Raw genomic sequence first — 21,767 nt, 5'->3', positions numbered from 1 at the left:
CCCCTTAAACATTACATAACATTTCAAATGTGTATGTCTAAGCACAAAAAGTAGGGGTTATATTGCAAAAAAAAAAAACAAAAACAAAACGAGCTGTCTGAAGGTGATGGAATTGATATATTTCTCATTTCCTTCTCAAAACATATTTTTGCTATAGTTTTTTTCTTACATCATAAATGCAAAAACAAAATAAAAATGTAGATGATCAAAACTATCCCATTTGTTTCCATTCTCTCTCTTCTCTGTCGCCTTCCTGGAGTTACTCGCTTCTAGGCTTGATGAATGTCTTCATCCCCAACATCAGAGTGTCTCGGCATGATTTTTCCATCTTAGCTCGGATACCCTGTCCTCTGAGTCCTCAATGTTCCCCGGCCCCTGAGCCTCTCACCCTAGCTCGCTAGAGGTTTCCACTGCGTTTAACTTCCCTTCTCGGGCAAGTTCACATTGCGGAGACTGGGAACGAAACGCAGGAGCTCGGGAGCGGGCGAGGAAGGTGTCTCCACCGTGTTTACTAGGCCTCCAACACTCTCCCGGAGCCCTGCCCCCCAGCGTCGAAAAGCTTCCTGGAAAAGTCCTCGTTATCACTTCCCCTCTCGGGCTGGGGGCTGGGAGCGGGCGGTCCCCCCGCCCCCGGCTCCCGCTGTTCCACCGGAGCGCTCGCTCGCAGGCGCCGCCGCGCCGCAGTCCTCGGAGAGCGGCGCCCCGGCTCGCAGGTCCCCGCCGCGCCGCGCCACGGTCCGCGTCCCCGCCCGCGCCTCCGCCCGCTCCGCGATGAGGGTCCTGGGTGGGCGCTGTGGGGCGCTGCTGGCGTGCCTCGTGCTAGTGCTCCCCGTCTCCGAGGCAAACTGTGAGTAAGCAATAGCGTCCTGTCTTCTCTCCCCAGCAGCGCCCTCTGAACCGGGAGCCCTGTCGATAGGATTTTCTCGTCTGGGGCTGCAGCCTGCTAGAAAGTTTCCAGTAAGTCCCGACAATCTCCGGGCTGATGGAGGCAGCCGGGGATCTAGCGGGCAGTGTAATGGTGGGGCAGGGGCGATATTGCCCTGCTCTGGGAGTCAAGCGCTGCCTACAGGACAGATTCAAGAACCCGGGTGACACTAAATATCAGTGAAGGAATTACAACACCTACCCACTGGCCCTCAACAGCTGAAGTTCCCAGTCAGAAGACAGGGATGAGCACCTTCCAGTATAACAATAGGGGGGAAAGGGCAACCTACTATATTTTATACCCTTTGTACAAGTGGCTGTCCCCAGGCAGCACCCCTTGTTGCAATTTACCTCCCTTTTGCAATTTCTGGACTTTGAGCTTGGTTTGCTTATCTCAACATTGACAAAACAATTGTTTTAGGATCACTGCTGGTTTGCATGGCAGTAGGCAGATGTCATTTTCTAACCTTGAAATCAAAAGGACTGTTAAATGTTGTGTTTCTCGGATCATTTTGTACTATTTTTGACACTGTCACTGATCTGAGGTCATGGCATGAATTCTTTGTACTTTATTTTTGTATTTCCAGTTCTTTATGTTCCCACGGGTGGATTCAAGGCAGGATATTGAGTTTTCTCTGTAAAGTATATAAGGAATATTGAGGCATTTAGTACATTTTGATTGCCTGTTAATTTGTTTTCTAAAGTTTAAGCATGCTCCCTGATTAAAAATGCTTACTTGTGCTACATTTTATTCTCAGGAAATGGCATGGGAGAGATAAACTTTGAATTGCAAAAACGTTTAGGCTGCTTCAAGCTCCTGTGGAAACTTTTCAAAGATGGTAATTTTAGGAGAATTCAGTAGGAATTTACTAATATTCCACTAGTTTGTATCAGTTACTGATCAGGATGAATGAGGTATTTTAAAATTCTAGTTTACAGGTTAAAACATCATCTGTTGATTTTATATTAAAGAGCTACAATAGCAGCATTTCTATTCAAACCACTGTCATTAAGCCTATATGTAGACCACATGTATGAATTTATGATTTATATGGTTCATTAGAACAATCAAATATTTGCCTGGTAACCAGAAAGAGGCAAAAGTATCTTCCAACATTCACTCCTTGTCATCACAAACCCTTTCTTTCTGTAGAGATTGTTACATTTTCATTGAATCTAGACAGAGTTAAAAATGATGTGAATGTCTGTATGTATTACACACAGGTAATCAAACCATATATATGAAGAGATGCACTTGTTATATACAAACCCTGATAGAATAGAGAAATTAATTGTACGAATACATCACATAAAGAATAGTTGGCCTTATATTGCCTTTATTTTTAATAAATATGAATAGTTTCATTGGATTAAAAATAATCTCTGGTTAACTGATGAGGAAACCAAGATACAGCTGGAATGTTTTTACTCCCTAAGATTTTAAATTTGAGATAGAATTAGAACTCTAAATATTTGATTTATAATTCATTGGTTAGTCCATAGAGATATAGTTGCTATTTCAAGAAAAAGGTTTACAAATCACGGTTTTAGTTTTGAGAGTTGTTAGAATTGTCCAGTTCAACATCTTCCTTTTAACAAGAATTGGTCAGAGATGTTAACTGAATTTGCAGACATTTGTATATACGAAAGATTTTTAATATCTCTTATATTTAGAATAAATATGAGAGAGAGAGACAGAAAAGGAGAGACAGATTTAAAATATATACTGTCTACATATTTCATCATTTGCCACTAAGAATTGTGGTGAAGAGAAATAGGAGAAAAGAGATCTTCTCTGACTAGTTTGGCCCTATCCAGAGTTCCTCTTGTAGGTGGATATAGTGAGTGTACTCTTAACATTACTGACTCATATTTTTCTTCTCCTTTTCACTCTCTTCTCTCCCTAACTATTCCATTCACTGTTTACCTGTATTCTCTTATATTCCCTTTATTTCAGAGTTCAAAATGTTGCACTGATGGAGAGACATTTTTAAGGTTGGGGTGAGTTAGAGACAATTTCTGCTACAACCACCACAATACCCTTTGCCACATTCTCTTATCATCAATTCTATGCCAGGTTACATAAGTACTGCTTCATAATAGACCTTTTCTGTCCACCACGTTCAATATCCTCTTCACACCTAAATGATCTGTATTTAAATTTTCGACATATTATGAGAAAAAAATGAGAAGCTTGATAACACAGATATCAATATTCTTTAGGTACAAGCAACAGTAATGAACTCTTGCTAACTAATGCAGAAAGAAAGAAAGAAAGAAAGAAAGAAAGAAAGAAAGAGAAAGAAAAAACGAAAGAGAAAGAATGAAAGAACAAAAAAGGAATGAAAGAAAGAGAAAGGAAGAAAGGAAGGAAGGAAGGAAGGAAGGAAGGAAGGAAGGAAGAGCAAGCTGAGTGAATTTATTGGAAGACTACTGAATGGCATGGTGAATAACTCGGCCTACAGAAGCCAGGAACTTGGGCATTTCTGTGATCTATACAGTGGGAACTCATGCACTCACTGTTAGGAGCTGCCATCAGATGACTGGGTTCTAACTGCCTTCTAGTCCTGGGTGTCCCCGCTCATGATCAAAATTCCTAGGAGAGAGAGCTTGATCGTTTTGGAGAGTCCTGTGACTGACAGGTCACTAGAATCAGGTGAAGTGCCCCGACAGCTCCAGCGAAGGGATGCGTCCTGCAAAGGAAGCAGAAACAAGAGAAGTCTACACATTCTAATTGGTTGTACAACATTCACATATGCCCTTCTTTCCATAAACACCATTTGCAAATATTTCAAGTATAATGCAGATATTTTTCATATAATGCAAATAACTAAGGTACAGCAGAAAGGACCTCCTTCTTAGAAGATTCCAGTCACCACATCCAAAGAGGGAGGCTCAAGGCTACCATTTCCTAGTTTAGGGGATCATTGAGTGATGTGTCTGCCTCCTCTCATGTCAATGTGCTATGCCTTGTGGATAAAACGGTACATTGTAGTGTACCAATACTATAATAATAATAACAACAACAATAATAATATAACAATAATAATCAAAAGACAGCGAGGGAATACAAGTACTGACTTTAGGGTGAACTGTCTTTCTTTCTTTTGAGCTGGACCTGGTATTTACGACCTCCTCCTTCACTACCCAATTCGACTTGTCTCTTGCTTTCAGGTAGTTCCCTTATGTTTGATTTTTTTGTCTGCTCTCTGAGATGAACCACACCCTTATTCAGGAAGAATCTGAGCCTTGTTCTAGCTGTGGTCGGTTGTATCCGTCTCTTTGACAATTTCTATTGTGCATAATAGTCATCTTGAGGGAGCAGCACTCCTTCTAGCCTTGATTTATATGTGGCAACATCACTCTTTTGCCTTGATTATTGTCATACCAGCACAATCTTCTTAATTTTTTTTTCAACAGGAATAAGGAACTTGAAATGGCTACATAACAGTCTCAGCTTCTAATTCAGTGAAAATATATTAAGTCCCATGGTGAATGCATTTCTTCTTGGTTTACCAATTTTGAGATGAACAAGGGAAGAAAGCAAAAACACTGGGAATGGGTCATTGAATTAATTTCTTAGGCTGCTGTAATAAAGTACCACAAACTGGGTGGCTTAAACAACAGAATTTATTGTCTCACAGAAACTAGAGGTCTGAGATTAAGGTGTCAGCAGGATTGATTCCTTCTGGGAGCTGTGAGGGAGAATCTGTTTCATGCCTCTCTCCTGGCTTCTGGTAGCCTCAGACATCTCTTGGTTTATCGATGGCATTTTCCCTATGTCTTCACATCATTTTTCCTCTGCATGAGTGGTTCCATTGCAAATTCCCCCTTTTGATAAAGACATCAATCATATTGGATTAGAGTTGACTCTTATGACCTTGTCTTAACTTGATCATCTGCAAAACTGCTTTTTCCAAATAAGGTCATATTTGTAAGTAGTGGGGGATTAGGTCATTACCATCTTTATAGGGGGCACCTTTCAATCCATGACAGTCAGTAAGCATCATATCATGACAACTACTTCTTCCCTTTCTACCTTTATTCCTGACCTGTGCATTTTAGCTTTAGGGGGAAAAAGCACTAAATTTTATGATGTCTAGTACAAAACATGTACCACATTTTTTTAAGTAAGCTCTATGCCCAATGTGGGTCTCAAACTCACAGCCCCAAGATCAAGAGTCGCTGACTCTACCGACTGAGCCAGCGAGGGGCCCCCAAAACATACCACATCTTTTAACCACATTTTGGAAGATAGTGTTGTGTCTGAAAAGGCAGTAACAGAACCTTCAATAATTGGTCAGTCCATCATGCTATAAGGCTAGCTCCTTTCAGGTATTAGGGTACACAGTAGGACCCATGAACACCATAATCAACATCCTATTGATGTATTTCCTTAACCGTGGAGTTAATTCTTTCGTTAGAGGTAAAGTTGTGTGGTTAGCATAAAGCATTACTTAATGCTATTACTTTAATACTTAAAGCCTAACAACAGTGATACCGATAGAAAAACTAAATCTAAATACAGAATAAATATCTCTGTGTCTGGGAACAGTGTGCTGCTCCTGCATGATAAAAGAGCCCTAATTAATCAACCATTCACCAGGTATCTGATTGGATTTTGCAATGCGTCTAATCTCTAACAGCAGAAGGAATGGTAATTTTGCCGGCAAATGTGGTGTCTTTTAGTAGTAAGAGCCTAGTAGATCTGAGGGAGGAAAAATCTGTATAGCTGAGTCAATACGTAGTCTCCATCCTTGCCACCTGGTATGTGTATCGAACAACAGTAGACCCAGTGACACAGCAAGTGATAACCCGAGATAGCCTTAGCACCAAAGGTACCCACAGACTTGTATATTTGGCCTTCGTGGCATTTTAAAGATCAGGAAATTTCATCTAAAAAGTTTGTGTTATGACTTCTCTTGAAAAACAACTAAAGGGGGAGCAGCCACCTGGGTGGTTCAGGTTATGATACTGTGGTTCATGGGTTCAAGACCCACATCCCCCTCTGTGCTGACAGCTCAGGGTCTGGAGCCTGCTTCAGATTCTGTGTCTCCCTCTCTCTTTGCCCCTCCCCTGCTTGTGCTCTGTCTTTCTCTGTCAAAAATAAACATTAAAAAAAAATTAAAAAGAAAAAAAAGGAAAGCAAATAAAGGAAGATCTGGTCATACTGGACACACATTCAAAGCTGCCTTCTTGAGATAGAATATACTCTATCCAGTTAACCACAATTCTAAGCATCCCCTGTCATCTCTCATTAAATTCTCTTCTCTTATTTATGGTATCTATCTAAAACTTGTAGATTTCTGAGTTTGTGACCCTTGTACTAGATTGCCTTGGAAAGGAACACAACTGACAGTCCTTAAGTGGATCATTCTATCCCCTCTTATTATTAAGAACTTCTCTGGTGTGCTATGTTGTGAGTATTCAACTGGAAAAGAAATATTCTCAGCTCTGGGCAATTCTTTCCAAACTTCCTTGTCTCTAGCTAGACCTGATATCTAGCTCTTTTTAGGTCTCTGAACAACTAAGCAGAGCATTTACAACCATTTAGGAAGCAGAATAGATCCTGATCTCATTCCAAGCAAAGTGGACAATGAGAAATACTGCTTATATGTCTGCCCATTGTGAGGTTTTTGTTTCTCCAGAAATTCTATTTCTCCTCAGGATTCTATTTCAGCCGCAGGGAGGCTGTAGTTTGTTTATTTGTTCATTGTAAGCTGTATCTTCATAGCAGATCTACCTCTTGCTCATATTGGTACATTACAAAGAAGTATCTGTAAACTAGATATTTCATCTTCCGTGGGTTGATTTGCATCTTCAGTAGGTTGGTCATGGGCTTTCCCTCCTAAGGCTGTAAAGGGAGCTTACAAGAGGACTTCTTCAAGTTAGAAAAGTGAGCAACCTGCTCAGGCCACATAGTTTTGCCTTTAGTTCCATCTTGTTTATACCATTTGAACATGTCACAGTTGAACTGCCGTCATAACTAAATTTCTGGCTAGACGGAAAAGGTAGCAGCCAGTTCACGATGAGCTATTTAAATCACATGGTCACCAGGTATCCTGTGGTCAGATTTGCAGATTTCACTGAGGTCCAAAATGATGCCAGGAACAGTTTGTCAAGGGTAGACTAGTTACTTGCAGAAAGAAATGTGACTTGCTCTCTAATCGGAAGGACCTCTACGGAAATTCTTCTTTTGGGACTTGCTATGGTACCCGGTATAGGACCAAAGTACCCTGCCATCCTATGGACAGTTTGACACAATTGGGTCTGATGGGTCACTGGCTAGTCTGACTGACAGACTGCTTGAATTGAACTTTGAAATACGTAGAGAGCATTTTCTTATTCTGGTTCCCATCTACATCTGGCACCTTTTGGATTCATAGGGTAAACAGATCAGAATAGAAACACCTAAAAATGGAATATGCCTCAAAAATGAGGGGTCCACAAATATGTATTCTTCCACCTTAGTGTTGGACACCTAGGTTTATAAAAGGTTGTCTCTCACTTTGGACAGTAATATTCTAGCATGACCAAACTGTTGCTGAAAATAGTTCAGTGCTCTCAGGGGAATGGATCAGTTTGGAGTTTGAGTTTTATTGGACACAATAGGTAGTTTTAGGTAGTTTTAGTACACAATTCCCATAATCAACTGACCCCCGTAAGCTTCAGTTCTAATGAGAAACCTTAGATTTTAGATGCTTTGCTTCCCTAAAGGCCAATATCTAATAATCACTAAAGGTTTTTGGGATCTTTTCCCTTAGTGCAGTTACCCAATAAAGTTAACTTGCTTTGGAGAGAACAAGGAGAAAAGTTCACAGTATACAGGAGGGTTCTTCAAGGGCATCTCTCCTCTCCTCCATTCGAGAGGTTCTGGATCCATCAACTGACTCAAGATTGGTGATTCAGGAGACGTGGCGATTTCTTTGTATTGTGACTGAAGTACAGCCTCTGTTTGCTAACCCACTGAGTTTTTGGATAAAAAAAACCCAGTGAAGAACTTTGTGGGTTGTCTTCCCATCCATTCAAGGAGGATCTTCACCTGTTAATTCTTTCTCCAACATTCAATCACTACAACACCTTGACTTTGATTCGTGTGAATATGGGCTGCCACCTAAGCTCAGCCACCCACCCCCCAGGTTCTTCCCATTCCACCTGAGATCTGGGAGCCCATTTCTATTGCAACCTCTCCTACCAGCATTTCTGATCCAGGGAGAACAGCCAGTAAAATCCCTTTTAGAAGGCCCAGTGGGTTCCTTAATAATTATTTCTGTGATAATCTTGAAAATGCCTTCTTTTATTTCATACTGGGAGGTGGGATGGGTAAGTGAGGAAGTGAATAGGTAGGAACAATGTGACAGATTCAAGCCAGAATGTCTGTCTCCTAGCCTTTGTAAATTCTTGCTTTAATACTATGCCAAGGAATGTCTGGATTTTCAGTCATTTTAGGGTGCGCCGAGGTTTTGTCTAGGATGACATTAGCCAACCAAGCCACTGTTGGAACTGAAACTGGTGGCCCTAGCTAGCACATGGGATGGAATCGGCAATATTAACACATTCAGCCTGATGGAAAATTACACGTGCCTTTTGTATTGGTTTTCTATTGTTGTATAACAAATTACCGCAAACGTGGCATCTTGAGACAGCACAATTTATTATCTTGTAGTCCAGGCTCAAGTCCAGGGACCTGCTCAGGGTCTCATAAAGCTAAAATCAAGGGGTCCACCAGGGCTGAGATCTCATTTGAAGCGTCTTCTTCCAAGTGCACTGATCTCTCCAATGAGAGGAAGGAGAAGGGAGAGCAGTGTAGGAGGTGGACTTGCGTGCTGAAGTGACAAAACTCACTTCTGCTTATAGTTCTGTTAGTTCCAACCCAAGGAAGCACATGGAATATTTGGTCAGCATTGTTTCTGTTACAAATTCTTTCCTCTAAGGTTAAGATTACTATTTCTTCCTCTAAGAGAAACACAAATACTTACTGCTTATTTTACCTTTGGTAATATACTTACAAAGTGTGAGGTTGTAATAACTACTTGTTAAATAGGGAGGGCATAATTAACTGTGCCCAATAGACCTAAGCTGGGGACATACTATGATGACAGTGAGTTGGTGGTTAATGTAGCAAGGTGAAAAAAAATAGGGTAATAGGTGATACTGAAATTATTTCTTGTGAGAACTGTTACTATTTTAGATTGAAAAGTGGCTTTAGGTTTAGAAAGTGAAGTCCTGAACACATGATCTATAGCTTTGCTGTTCTAGAATAGTTCATGAACCAGTAGTGGGAGCATTACCTGTGAGCTTATTAGAAATGAAGCCTCTCTGGCCCCACCCCAGACCTACCAATTCAGAATATGCATTTTAAGAAGATTCCAGGTAACTCCTATGCACGTTTAAAATTTGAATCATGTTTGGTCTATAAGGAGATAGCAGAAAAGAGTTATCAATGGTTTTGCATAAGAAGTGAGCAGAAATTTACAGGGGTGGCAGTAGGGGATAGCAGTAGGAGGCAACGAGGGATACAGAAAGGGAGAGGATGTCAGAGAAGGGAGAAAAGAAGCGAGCACAAGGCAAGAGAATGCAGCTTGTGAAAAGGTCTCCAGGAAGAAATTATTAGATGTGAGATGGACAGAGGACCTTTAGGAACTGGCTTTTTTTTTTTTTTTTTTTTTTTGAGACTCAACTTTAAATTGCAAAAATTGCTTTAATGTAAACCATAGCCCTTCGTACCTTCCCCCTGCCACCTACCCCCAGTGTTTCTTCAGAAGAGGTTATTTCCGCATTTAAGTTGGTTAAGAACCAAGAGAAGAGTTCCATAAGATGCAACGGAGTTGAACAGTTTACTGAAAGCTAACACACTGAGTGAGTAGTGACTCATGAGAACCTCAGCTACAAAAGAATGCAGAAGTCTTAAGAGACGTTTTATCAGGTAAGTGATTGGGGTTTTGGTCACCAGTCAGTGAATCAAATAGCGCAAGATGGAGGCACCTGGGTGGCTCAGTTGGTTAAGCATCCAACCCTTGGTTTCAGCTCAGGTCATGAGCTCGTAGTTGGTGAGTTCAAGCCCTGCATCAGGCTCTGCTCTGTGAGTGGGGAGCCTGCTTGCGATTCTCCCTCTCTCCCTCTTTTTCTCTGGCCTTCCCCCGCTTGTTCTTTCTCTCTCTCTCTCTCTCTCAAAACAGATAAATACACTTAAAAAAAAGGTCAAGTTGGTATGTGACATTAGCAAAACTCAAGCTATTTTTAAATTGTTAAGCTTTGATTGGGGGTAAATGTTTTGTTAACACTAAAAGAAAAAACTCACCTTGGTGATGCAAAAACAGATAGTAGTCTTGACTCTTTTTTCTATTAAGTGAAGCAAATCCTTTTTACCTAAATATTCCTATTTTATTGTACATATATTTGGGAAATACATAAGTAAATAATTATAACAATATTAATTAATTAACAATATTAATAATTCATTAATTTTAGACAAGAAAATACTGTGCACACAGAATATTGGAAGAAAATGGATAACATTTTAATAGTGAGTGTCTTTAGAGAGTAGAGGCATGATGCTTTTTTTTTTCTTTTCAAATTTTTATTTAAATTCTAGGTAGTTAACATACAGTGCAACATTGGTTCCAGGAGCAGAATTCAGTGATTCATCATTTACATACAATACTCAGTGGGAGTTATGATGCTTTTTATTCCTTGTTTACCTTTTTGTTTTTATTTTATTTTTTTTATTTTTTTTTCCCCTGGGTCAATCTAATTTAAGTTTTTTAACTTTTTTTTTTTAATATATGAAATTTATTGTCAAATTGGTTTCCATACCTTTTTGTTTTTAATAACTATAATAAATTGTGTTATTACTCTAGTATAGGAAACAACCTCATATAAGAGTTTTGTTTATATTATATTGTTCTAACTATAGAAATTGAATCCTCCAGGCTTGAGGGGAAGTGAAGTAAGGATATTTATCTAAATAGATTCTGAGTGTTTCTACAGTAAGTAAAGTAATATAAACTGGTTCTAGGCCATTAGAATTCTTCTTAGTCCTCTTGTTCATTTTTTTTTGGAATCGACTTTGAAAAGACACATTCAAGAAAAATGGCTTTTAAATCTTCATAAAAATGGTGAAATTATAACTTCATGTGTTTGTGTGATAGTTTCCATATTTCAAAATGGTGTCTTTGGCATTTTCTCATTGAGTTTTACAGCTGTTCTGTGATTCACCTTCCCATCTTTAGGAAAATGCTACCTTTACTCCCCCTCTACAGAAGTTATTACCCCCTCTTTCTTTTCCTGCTCTCATTTGAACTTCTTGAGGAAGTAGTTTATTCTAGCAGTTTCTATTTCCTTTCTTCCTTCTGGTATACCTCCCGCTGGTATTGGTGATGGGGAATTTTAATGGTGATCCTATTGTTAAACCAACTACATTTCACCTCTCATCGCAAATCATGGTAATTATTATTAATAAGTTCCTTGCAACATTTGACACTATTGAAATTATCTTTTTGAAATTGACCTCCTTTTATGTCTATAAACATTATCTTCAACTTTTCTTTCTCTCCTGGGACACTTGGGTAGATCAGTCGGTTGAGCATCTGCTCTTGATCTCAGCTCAGGTCCTGATCTCAGGGTCATGAGTTCAAGCCCTGCTTTGGGATCCGTGCAGGGTGTGAAGCCTGCTTAAAAAAATTTATTCTTTCTTTCTCTATATATGTGTGTTACTAATTCTACTTCTGTTGTTTTGTTGATCTCTGTTTTTCCTTAAATATTAAAGTTTCCTTGGCTTCCACTTGACCTTCTAGCCTCATTGAACATCTTTTTCCAGCTTAAACTACCAGCTGTATTCTACCAACTCCCTAACATTTTTAAACCATTCAAGTAATCCATGATTAATATAATCTAATTTGGGAATACAGATATTCACTGTAATATTGCACTAAACAAAAAAATAAAATCCATCTGTAGTTCATTAGCCAGAGACCAAAGTATTGTTTTGCTTTATATTCTTCTAAGCAACCTTGTCTGCATATACACATTCTTAGAAATTAAAATACATAAATACAAGAATGGAATTGTGCTCTAATACTATTTTTTTTCTTTTATTATTATTATTTTTTAATGTTTATTTTTGGGAGGGGCTGGGTAGGGGCAGAGAGAGAGGGAGACACAGAATCCGAAGCCAGCTCCAGGCTCTCAGCTGTCAGCACAGAGCCCAACGCAGGGCTAGAACCCACAAACCATGAGATTGTGACCTGAGCCTAAGTCAGACACTTAACTGACTGTGCTACCCAGGTGTCCCTTTTTAAATTTATTTTGTATTTTATTTTATTTTTTTCTAATATTATTTTGAACTTGATGTTTCACCTAAATATATGATGCACCAAAACCCATAAAATATCTAGGAATAAACCTAACCAAAGAGGTGAGAAATCTATATACTGAAAACTGTAGAAAGCTTATGAATGAAATTGAAGAAGACACAAAAAAGTGGAAAAACATTCCATTCCCATGGATTGAAAGAACAAATATTGTTACAATGTCAATACTACCCAAAGCAATCTACACATTCAATCCAATCCCTATAAAAATAACACCAGCATTCTTCACAGAGCTAGAACAAACAATCCTTAAATTTATATGGAACCAGGAAAGACCCTGAATAGCCAAAGCAATCCTGAAAAAGAAAACCAAAGCTGGACGCGTCACAATTCTGGACTTCAAGCTGTATTACAAAGCTGTAATCATCAAGATGGTATATTACTGGCACAAAAACAGACCCATAGATCAATGGAATGGAATAGAGAACCCAGAAATGGACCCACAAACATACGGCCAACTAATCCTTGACAAAGAAGGAAAGAATATCCAATGGAAAAAAGTCTCTTCAGCATATGGTGTTGGGAAAACTGGACAGCGACATTCAAAAAGTGAAACTGGATCACTTTCCTACCATACACAAAAATAAACTCAAAATGGATGAAAGACCTAAACGTAAGACAGGAAGTCATCAAAATCCTAGAGGAGAAAATAGGCAAAAACCTCTTTGACCTGGGCCACAGTAACTTCTTGACATTTCTCCGGAGGCAAGGGAAACAAAAGCAAAAATGAACTATTGGGATCTCTTCAAGATGCAAAGCTTCTGCACAATGAAGGAAACAATGAGCAAAACTAAGAGGCAACCGATGGAATAGGAGAAGATATTTGTAAATGACATATCAGATAAAGGGTTAGTATCCAAAATCTGCAAAGAACTTATCAAACTCAACACCCAAAAAACAAATAATCCATTGAAGAAATGGGCAAAAAACATAAATAGATACTTCTCCAAAGAAAACATCCAGATGGCCAACAGACACGTGAAGAGATGCTCAACATCACTCATCATCAATGAAATACAAATCAAAACCACAATGAGATACGACCTCACACCTGTCAGAATGGCTAAAATGAACAACCCAGGCAACAAGAGATGCTGGCGAGTATTTGCACCTTTTGCGCTGCTGGCGGGAATGCAAACTGGTGCAACCATTCTGAAAAACAGTATCGAGGTTCTTCAAAAAATTAAAAAATAGAAATACTCTATGACCCAGAAATTGTACTACTAGATATTTATCCAAAGGATATAGGTATGCTGTTTTGAAAGGGCATATGCACCCCAATATTTATAGCAGCACTATCGACAATAACCAAACTATGGAAAGAGCCCAAATGTCCATCGACTGATGAATGGATAAAGAAGATGTGGTATATATATACAATGGAATATTACTTGGTGATCAAAAAGAATGAAATTTTCTCATTTGCAGCAATGTGGATGGAACTAGTGTGTATTATGCTAAACAAAATTAGAGAAAGACAGGTGTCATATGACTTCACTCATATGAGGACTTTAAGATACAAAACAGATGAACATAAGGGAAGGGAATCAAAAATAATATAAAAACAGGGAGGGGGACCAACCATAAGAGACTCTTAAATACAGAGAGCAAACTGAGGGTTGCTGGAGGGATTTGGGGTAGGGTGATGGGCTAAATGGGCAAAGGGCATTAAGGAGGACACTTGTTAGATGAGCACTGGGTGTTATGTATAAGTGATGAATCACTAAATTCTATTCCTGAAACCATTATTATACTATATGCTAACTAACTTGGATGTAAATTTTAAAAAATTAATTAATTAAAAAAATAAAATTAAGATATGATGGCTTTCATATCCATAAATTCTGTCACACTTTAAAGTTGATTTATAATTTTCTTTCATATATGTTCATCATAATATATTTAACCAAAAATGTATCTTTGGAGATTTACATTATTTCCAGTGTTTTGCTTGTATCAATAATACTGTGATGAACATATTCATAAGTGTTTCTTTACATTTGTCCATATTTATTTCCTCAGATTAATTTCCTAGAAATAGAATGGTTAGCTGAATGTCTAAAGGCTTTGGGTATATATTGTTAGATTTCTCCCTGGAAATTTGGTTTTAAAAGTAGATTTTAAGAGTCCCTAATTCCTCTCATCTTTACCAACATTAGACATGAACTTCTTTTTAAATTTTTGTCAGTGCAATAGGGATATAAATGGGGGTGACTTTCTTGGGGTGGGAGAGAAAAGTAGTCCATTCTGTTTTTCAGTTTATCCATTAACTTTTTTATTTCAAAATCGTATTTTAATTCTCTCCTCCCTTTTCATAGCAGCCTACTTTTGTTTTATGGATGCCAGATCCTCTCAATTTATTTTAGGATATTTAGTATACATTTTTAAGTTATCTTTTGTGTCTTTAATACCATCTTTATATGAACATTAGTATTTCTCATCAGCTCCAAAAATTTTTCTGCCTGTACTTACATGATAATTTCCTCTCTCCATAGCCTCTGTTTTCTTTCTAGAACTCTTCCGGAATTGATCCTTCATGACTTTGACTCTCATGTTTGTATATCTTTAAAATTTTGCTCTATATTCCAGGAGATTTCTTTAACTTTTTCTTTCAAACCTTCTATACTGGCAATCATATTGTAAATTTCTTGAAGTATTTTTTTCTTTGATTTTACTTTCATCCTTTTACGGATTCATTATCTTCTTAAGTCACTATGATGATATTCATTAGACTTTAAAAAAGTTTTTTTAAAGTTCTCTTCTCTGAATTACCTGTTTTTTCTCATATTGGTTTTCTTTTTCATGCTATTGGTAGCTGTTAATTTTTTTCCTCCATATTTCTGAGGATTCTTGGTTGTCTCTTCATATTTAAGCAACAGTACTGGGTAGGCTTTAGGTGACTCCGTTGTGTGGCTTCCTGCTGGTCTTTTTTTTTTTTCTTTCTTTCTTTTTTTTAAAGGGAGAGTTAGCAGGTAGCTCTACATACACTCATTACATGATTCATTTATACAATTAATGTTTATTGAGCCTACTCTAAGTGTACTGCTTCATGTATTTTGTGATGTACTGGGAAACCAGTGCTGTGTCATTGCTGGACTTTCAAATTAATCTTCTGCTTCTAGTTGCCTTTCTCCCACTCTCCCACTAAATGCTGTATTACAGTCTTTCTGAGCTTTTATTTCCCAAAGGCAAGAGCATTCTTACTTCTGTTATATCTCTATGGGTGTATTTTGGGTCAAGGCTTCCTCTCCCTTATTTATTAACAGGTTTTCCTCAGCTTTCCAGCTTCTGGAGAATTTGTTAAAGTTCTTATCTGCCAAAGACCCTTCCCATTGTCTCAACTGTTGTTGTTTTTTTCCTTTTTAAAATATCCTGCAGTCATTTTAATGCTGTCTTGGATAGAGAACAGATAAATGCTCTTTAACATCACTAACCATAAACACCACTTTCTATGTCTTTAAAGAGCATCTAGAAATAGTCACCAACCTTCTTGCCTTATAAATTAGTCTGCTTGGACCACTCTGACAAAAATATCATAGACTACATGGTTTAAACAAGAGAAAATATTTTCTCACAGTTCTGGAGGCTGGAAAATCCAAGGTGAAAGTTTTGGCCACTTTAGTTTCTAGTGAGGACTCTCTTCCTGGCTTGCAGACCTTGTTTTCTCACTGTGTTCTCACATGGCCTTTCCTCAGGGCCCACATGCTTGCAAGGAGAGAGAAGGGGTGGGGGGCCGGGGGTGTGTGTGCAAGCTTGCTAATGTTTCCTCTTATAAGGACACTAATCGTATGGTATTAGGGCCCCACCCTCATGACCTCATTTAACCTTAATTATTTCCTTAGAGGCCCCTTTTCCAAATACAGCTGCACTGGGGATTTCTACTTGAACATATGAATTCAGGGCGTAGGGGATGGGAGGTGGACATAAACATTCAGACCATAATACCAAACATTCAGTCCATAATGCCTTGTCAAGTGGAACACAATTGCTTAATTTATTATTTTTGTTATTATGGAATGAGAGAGGTAGTTTTTTTTTAATTTTGTGGCTAACTTTTTTAAGTGAGCCTGAGTTTCTGTATGGTAAGTGTACCTTTCCTTATTACTTGTTTTACTATCCTTCTTGTTCCCACTCCTTATCCCAATCGCTTTCTCCCTTTTTTAAAAGAAATTATGTTATTCCATTGTTATTTAGACTGTATCTTATAGCGTTTTAGAAAGTCAACAAGGGGCTAGCAAAAATGTAAAAATTGAATTCTAAGCATTTATTCAATACTATAGCAATATTCCAAATAATCTCATTTTCACATCAGCACTTAAAGAAAAATATATCCTAGGAGTCAAAGGAGAAGCATCTAGAGTCTTTCTAAGTCTTGTTTCATATCTGGGAGATATTGCAGGAAGTAGGATAGTGCAGAATTAGGCCAACTCTTTCATTGTTGCCTTTAAAAACGTCCAGGAACAGTTTGCCTGTTGCTTTTCCAAACATAAACACAGACACAGGCCAGTGAACTAATAATATTAATTGATGCTATCCTAACAAATAGGTCAAATAGAACAAAAACACAACTTTTCCTGGGCTGTAACCTCTTGGTACATGACGTCAAAATCAGATGGTGTTTTGGTGTCCTAGTGTGTAGGAGATAAAAAAGACAAGGAGAGCTGACTGCGTGAAATATCTTGTGCACGTCATAAAAGAGGCCTCCTGCTGTAGCCTCAGGAAGTATAGCCTGCAGTGTGGTAGTCAAGAGAAGAAAAGAGAGGACTATAGAAAATTCTTCTCCACACCTTGCCAAAATCTGAACTCTTGAGTCCCTTCAAATGAAGTACCGTAATTTATCACTCACCAAGAGCAAACAAGTCAAATGAAAGAAATGATTAACGTAGTGTTTTGTTCTGTTTTGTTTTCTGGGTAATAAGCTGTCTTTTGGGTAGAAGTATTTGTTGTTTTGGAAGGAATAACTGAAATGTACCACTTTCTCTGTCTATGGCTACAATCAAAGGTTTTAACCTTGCGTAAACAATAGCAGAGTGTTTGATTTGTTCTCCCCCATCCCCACCCCCCCTAGAATAGGGACTGTAAATTAAAGTCATAATTAAATCCTGGAGTAAGGAAAGGTCCATGTCACTCCAGTTGTGGCTAAACAGTTCAGGCATTGTTTCCCTCCTCATCCAGAATGGGGGTCGATGATCGCATTTTTTTTTAATGCCATCAGTGGCTTTTCAACTTCTAAATGAAAGCCAACCTTCATCTCTTCTAATCCAGATGTTTCCAGGACTCAGCTTTATATGTACAACAGGTAACTCACAGATTATTTCCTTTTTTTGTTTCCCAGATTTAAATTCTTATCCAGATCTATTCCTTATACTCTTTTAAAGTATTTCTTACTAGCCTATTTATTGCTTAGTCGTCTTGAAGAATGGATAATTCACCTTTAGAGAAAACTTTTTTCTAACACGTTTCTAACCTTTAACATAAAAATATGAGAAGAATCAGTTGCTCAGCGGCATAGTCCTCATTGTAAACAAAAGTAAGAACTTTAGAGAAAAGTAAGTGTAATAGCTGTCTTCAAAAAATTGACTTAAAAAAAGATTGAAGTGTACCATGCATACAGACATAGCATATCTTCCTGAAAGCTAGCCCAAGCTTCTCTGAAAATTGGTAATAATTATACAGGCTGACAAATGCCTAATTAAAAATCTATCTTTGTGGGGGGTGCCTGGGTGGCTCAGTCAGTTGAGCGTCCGACTCTTGATCTCAGCTCAGGTCGTGATTTCATGGTCATGAGTTTGAGCCTTACGTTGGGCTTTGTGCTAGGTTTGAAGCCTGCCTTAAAAAAAAAAAATCTATCTTTGGTTTTTCATAGTCCCTGCAACCTTCATATTTTAAAATCTTTCCTCAATTAGAAATATTCTGTGGGAGAAATCTTTATGGAAAAAAATGAAACATTTTACATTTGATTATCATGTGATTATTTTAAATACAATTGGTAATATCTGGGCATATGTTTTCCCATCATTATTAACTAACAGTTTTTCTATATTACATGCAGTTCTATGTTTCTCAGGCTTTGACTAATGAAAACATGCCATTTCAACAGTTGACACATATGAGGCACAGTTATATCTCAGAGTATTGTCTGGTTGTTCTATTTGTACATTGAAAGCAATTTTCCCCTGCTTCATCCCAGACTGAAGCAGAAACAAGGATTCAAACACTCTGCCAACCCAAATTCTACAAGAGAACTCAGACACATTTTCTAGGGTAGTTTTTCATTCTTGGGATGCCAGATAAGTAGATCCTGGGGAAAAGAGAGACAGAAAGCAGAACTAAAAAAGAGATGAGCTTTTGGAAGGAGGGATGTGAGAACCAGCTTTGCGAAGGACAAGAGAACAGAATGGAGAAGATTCAGAGGATGGACTTTCCTAAAACATGAACCTTCTTCATCTCCCTTGTCTGAAACCTCACTGACATCTGACTGATCAGTTTTGGGCAAATTGCAGATCTGTGGTCCTCACCCCCGAACAGATGGTAGCAAGTTTGAAAACTTAAGTGGGAAAAGGGCCTGAGGAAAGTACCGCCCTGTGACCGTGGTAGAACTGAATTGAACACTGGGAAATTCTGTGAGCAGAGGCAATGCTAATACTTATTATTAATAATGCTTAATTATTAATAAGGATAACGCTTATCCTTATTACAGGTGCTTTGATGAAGTACCAATAACAATAAATTACTTTTTTGGAGATAAGACCATCAAATTTTGTGCTCAAAAAACAAAGATTTGCCCCCACAGAAAGAGGAACATTTGAAGGCTGTTAAGCAATGTCAAGAAAGAATTCCAGTTAATGTTTGAACAATGGTTGTTATTGACGTAGTTGTTGAACCTGCTATGGACACTGTTTGAAGAAGGGAGGACTCAGATAAGTTAAAAATGTGAATAGTTCCATCATTCTTCTAACTTGAAAGACTCTTAACTGAACCTAATAACCTGAAATTTTGAATCTGAATGTAACACATTTCAAGCAGCATAGTTGAGTTTTAACAAAGGCTTACTTGAAATACTTCTTGACCTAAAGAAGTGAAACAAATGACTAGCCACAGTGTAGTAATGCAAAAGGAGAACATGTTTTGGAGGCAGGCTTGGCTCTGTGATCAGCTGTGTGAACTTGGTGAGATGAACTCAGCTTCCCTGAGTTGTAGTTTGTTCATGTATAAAATGGGACAATTACTGTCTACTTAGAACAGTTGTGATTAGTATTGAAGGAGATCATTAAAAACAGCATACATATGCTTATATACCATGACTATTCTGATAAATAATGGAACTTTTTAATAATGGAGCAGTCCAGCAGGGTGGATGCTTTTAGGTGGATAGACGGAGGCATCTGGTTAAAGCACTTCTAACGCACATATTTTTCTCATCCTATAGTTCTGTATTTTTTAATTCGGATCTGTAATGTCATGTTTATATTTTTTTGAGAAGGAATAGTAGACTTCTTTGAAAGCACACTTGTTAAATGGATGGGTTTATTTTCTAAAGGGCAGTAAATGTCTTATTGAAGATATCAAACTTGTCCATGCCACAGTCACATAATTTCTTTTTTTTTTTTTTAAATCAAGTACATTGTGGTCATTTAGTGGCAGAATATACAGAGGAAAGAGCACTTTATTAGAAGGATGGGTATATTTGAATCGCTGTCCCATGAGACCACATCCTAACTCTATGACCTTGGGCTAAATCATGAAGCCTCTCTCAGCTTAAGTTTAAGTAACTCAAGGAAAGTGGGGATGATAATTCTACACTCTAGTTTATTTCATTATTTATGTGAGGATCAAAATGAAATAACATACACATTGAAAATTATTAAGTACCATGACAATTTAAAGCATTATTGGTTTGAACCTAGATGAAATAAAACATAAACATCCAAATCTAGACAAAATTAGTTTTTTATTGTTAGCTTCATTATCCTTTAGGACGGAGGTGTTAATAACTTTCCTTTTTAGTATTCCTCTAATCAATGGAGAAAACGAACCCTCTGTTTTTTGAGAAGCAGCAAATGGTAATGGATAGTCACAGGTCTGGACATTGGCATCTAAGTCCTAATTTTGCTATTATAACTTAGGGTAACTATCTTTCATGCTCTTTATGTGAGTTTCATCATCTCTGAAATAATGGAGGCTTTTTTGTTTCCTTCTACTTCTATAAACTTATGTAAGGATTCCTTTAAATGTCTACCTTAGTTCTCTCTGGACACTTGAAAACCTTCCCTTTCACAAATGTGAATATAGTCTGTGTTATCAAACCTATTCCGTGTCCTGTAGCAGGGTCCCTTGCAGGGGACCAGATATTCTTAGATACCAATATTAAGATCTAAAGTCCAAAACTTAACATTCCATAAGGAAGAAATACCAAAGAGTGATGTTTATGGTTAGTTTCCTAAGTGCATTTGACCTTGATTTTTTGGTTACTTAATCACTGTATTTATCTTTCAAAGAATGATGCTCTTGCTTTCCCCAGAAAAACTTACATATTTGCTTTGAAGTTCAAAAGGGCCATGTTTTTGCTATATTTATTATAAAGTAGCATCCTTAAGACTATTTCAAATAAATGAAATAATTGGCCATGTCAGACTCTTTCATTGTGGATAGGACTACCATTTATCAGTCAGTAGCACACTTGGGAGGTAATGTGCTCACAGAAACCCATCTGTTAGACACATACAGCCTTGATTTAATCTTGATCTTAATGAACACTGATAAAAATGGTAAAACATAGAGCTAAAAATGTAACCCAGACACTTTATTTATTTAATCATCACATTTAAACACCTGTTTTGGCAAGTAGGAGAAATAGTAACATTATTTCCTTCCCTCTTGAAAGATTTTTGATTAATTAGTTCTTTTGCTTTTTTTCTTCCTTCTATTGTCATCTGTTGTGTGTGCCTTATTTACCAGGTAATAAGATAAATAAGAAAAAAACAAAATTATCTATTTATATTACTTGCTTATCTTAATGAAAGAACCATTTGTGGTTAAAATCAAGATTAAAAAATTATTTGTAGATTTTATTTTTGGTTTAAAAAATTTGTACTATAAAACAATGTTCTGTTTACATACTAAAGCAATGACACCAAAGCTTCATACTGTCTTTTTTTTTTTTCAAATATAATTGCAATCAGTAGTTTGTCTTCTCAAACTCTTTTCTATGAATTTGTCCACATGATACTTACATATCTACAAGTATGGCTGATATATATATCAGGTTATGCTATAGGTGTGGCATTCCACAATTTTCATTTTTAATTTTTTTAATGTTTATTTTTGAGAGAGAGAGCAAGCTGTGGAGGAACAGAGAGAGGGAGACACAGAATCTGAGGCAGGACATGGGGCTCCAACTCACAAACTGGGAGATCATGACCTGAGCTGAACTTAACCAACTGAGCCACCTAGGCATCCCAGACAATTTTC

The 21,767-nt window shown here is 37.7% G+C and overlaps 1 protein-coding gene across 1 annotated transcript in view; it reads left to right on the top strand.

The window, feature by feature from the left end:
* The first annotated feature begins 648 nt into the window (after positions 1-648).
* Positions 649-21,767, top strand: part of PROS1 (protein S) — a 69,032-nt gene continuing 47,913 nt past the window's right edge. Inside the window, exon 1 of the mRNA XM_049628032.1 lies at positions 649-847. Coding sequence (XP_049483989.1) covers positions 772-847 — 76 coding nt within the window. The 5' untranslated portion in view covers positions 649-771. The remainder of the gene's footprint in view (positions 848-21,767) is intronic.

This window comes from Panthera uncia, chromosome C2 (assembly GCF_023721935.1).
Source record: "Panthera uncia isolate 11264 chromosome C2, Puncia_PCG_1.0, whole genome shotgun sequence".
NCBI classification, from domain to species: Eukaryota; Metazoa; Chordata; class Mammalia; order Carnivora; family Felidae; genus Panthera; species Panthera uncia.
The sequence above is the reverse complement of the archived record's forward strand: the minus strand, read 5'-3'. Positions and strand labels throughout refer to the sequence as shown.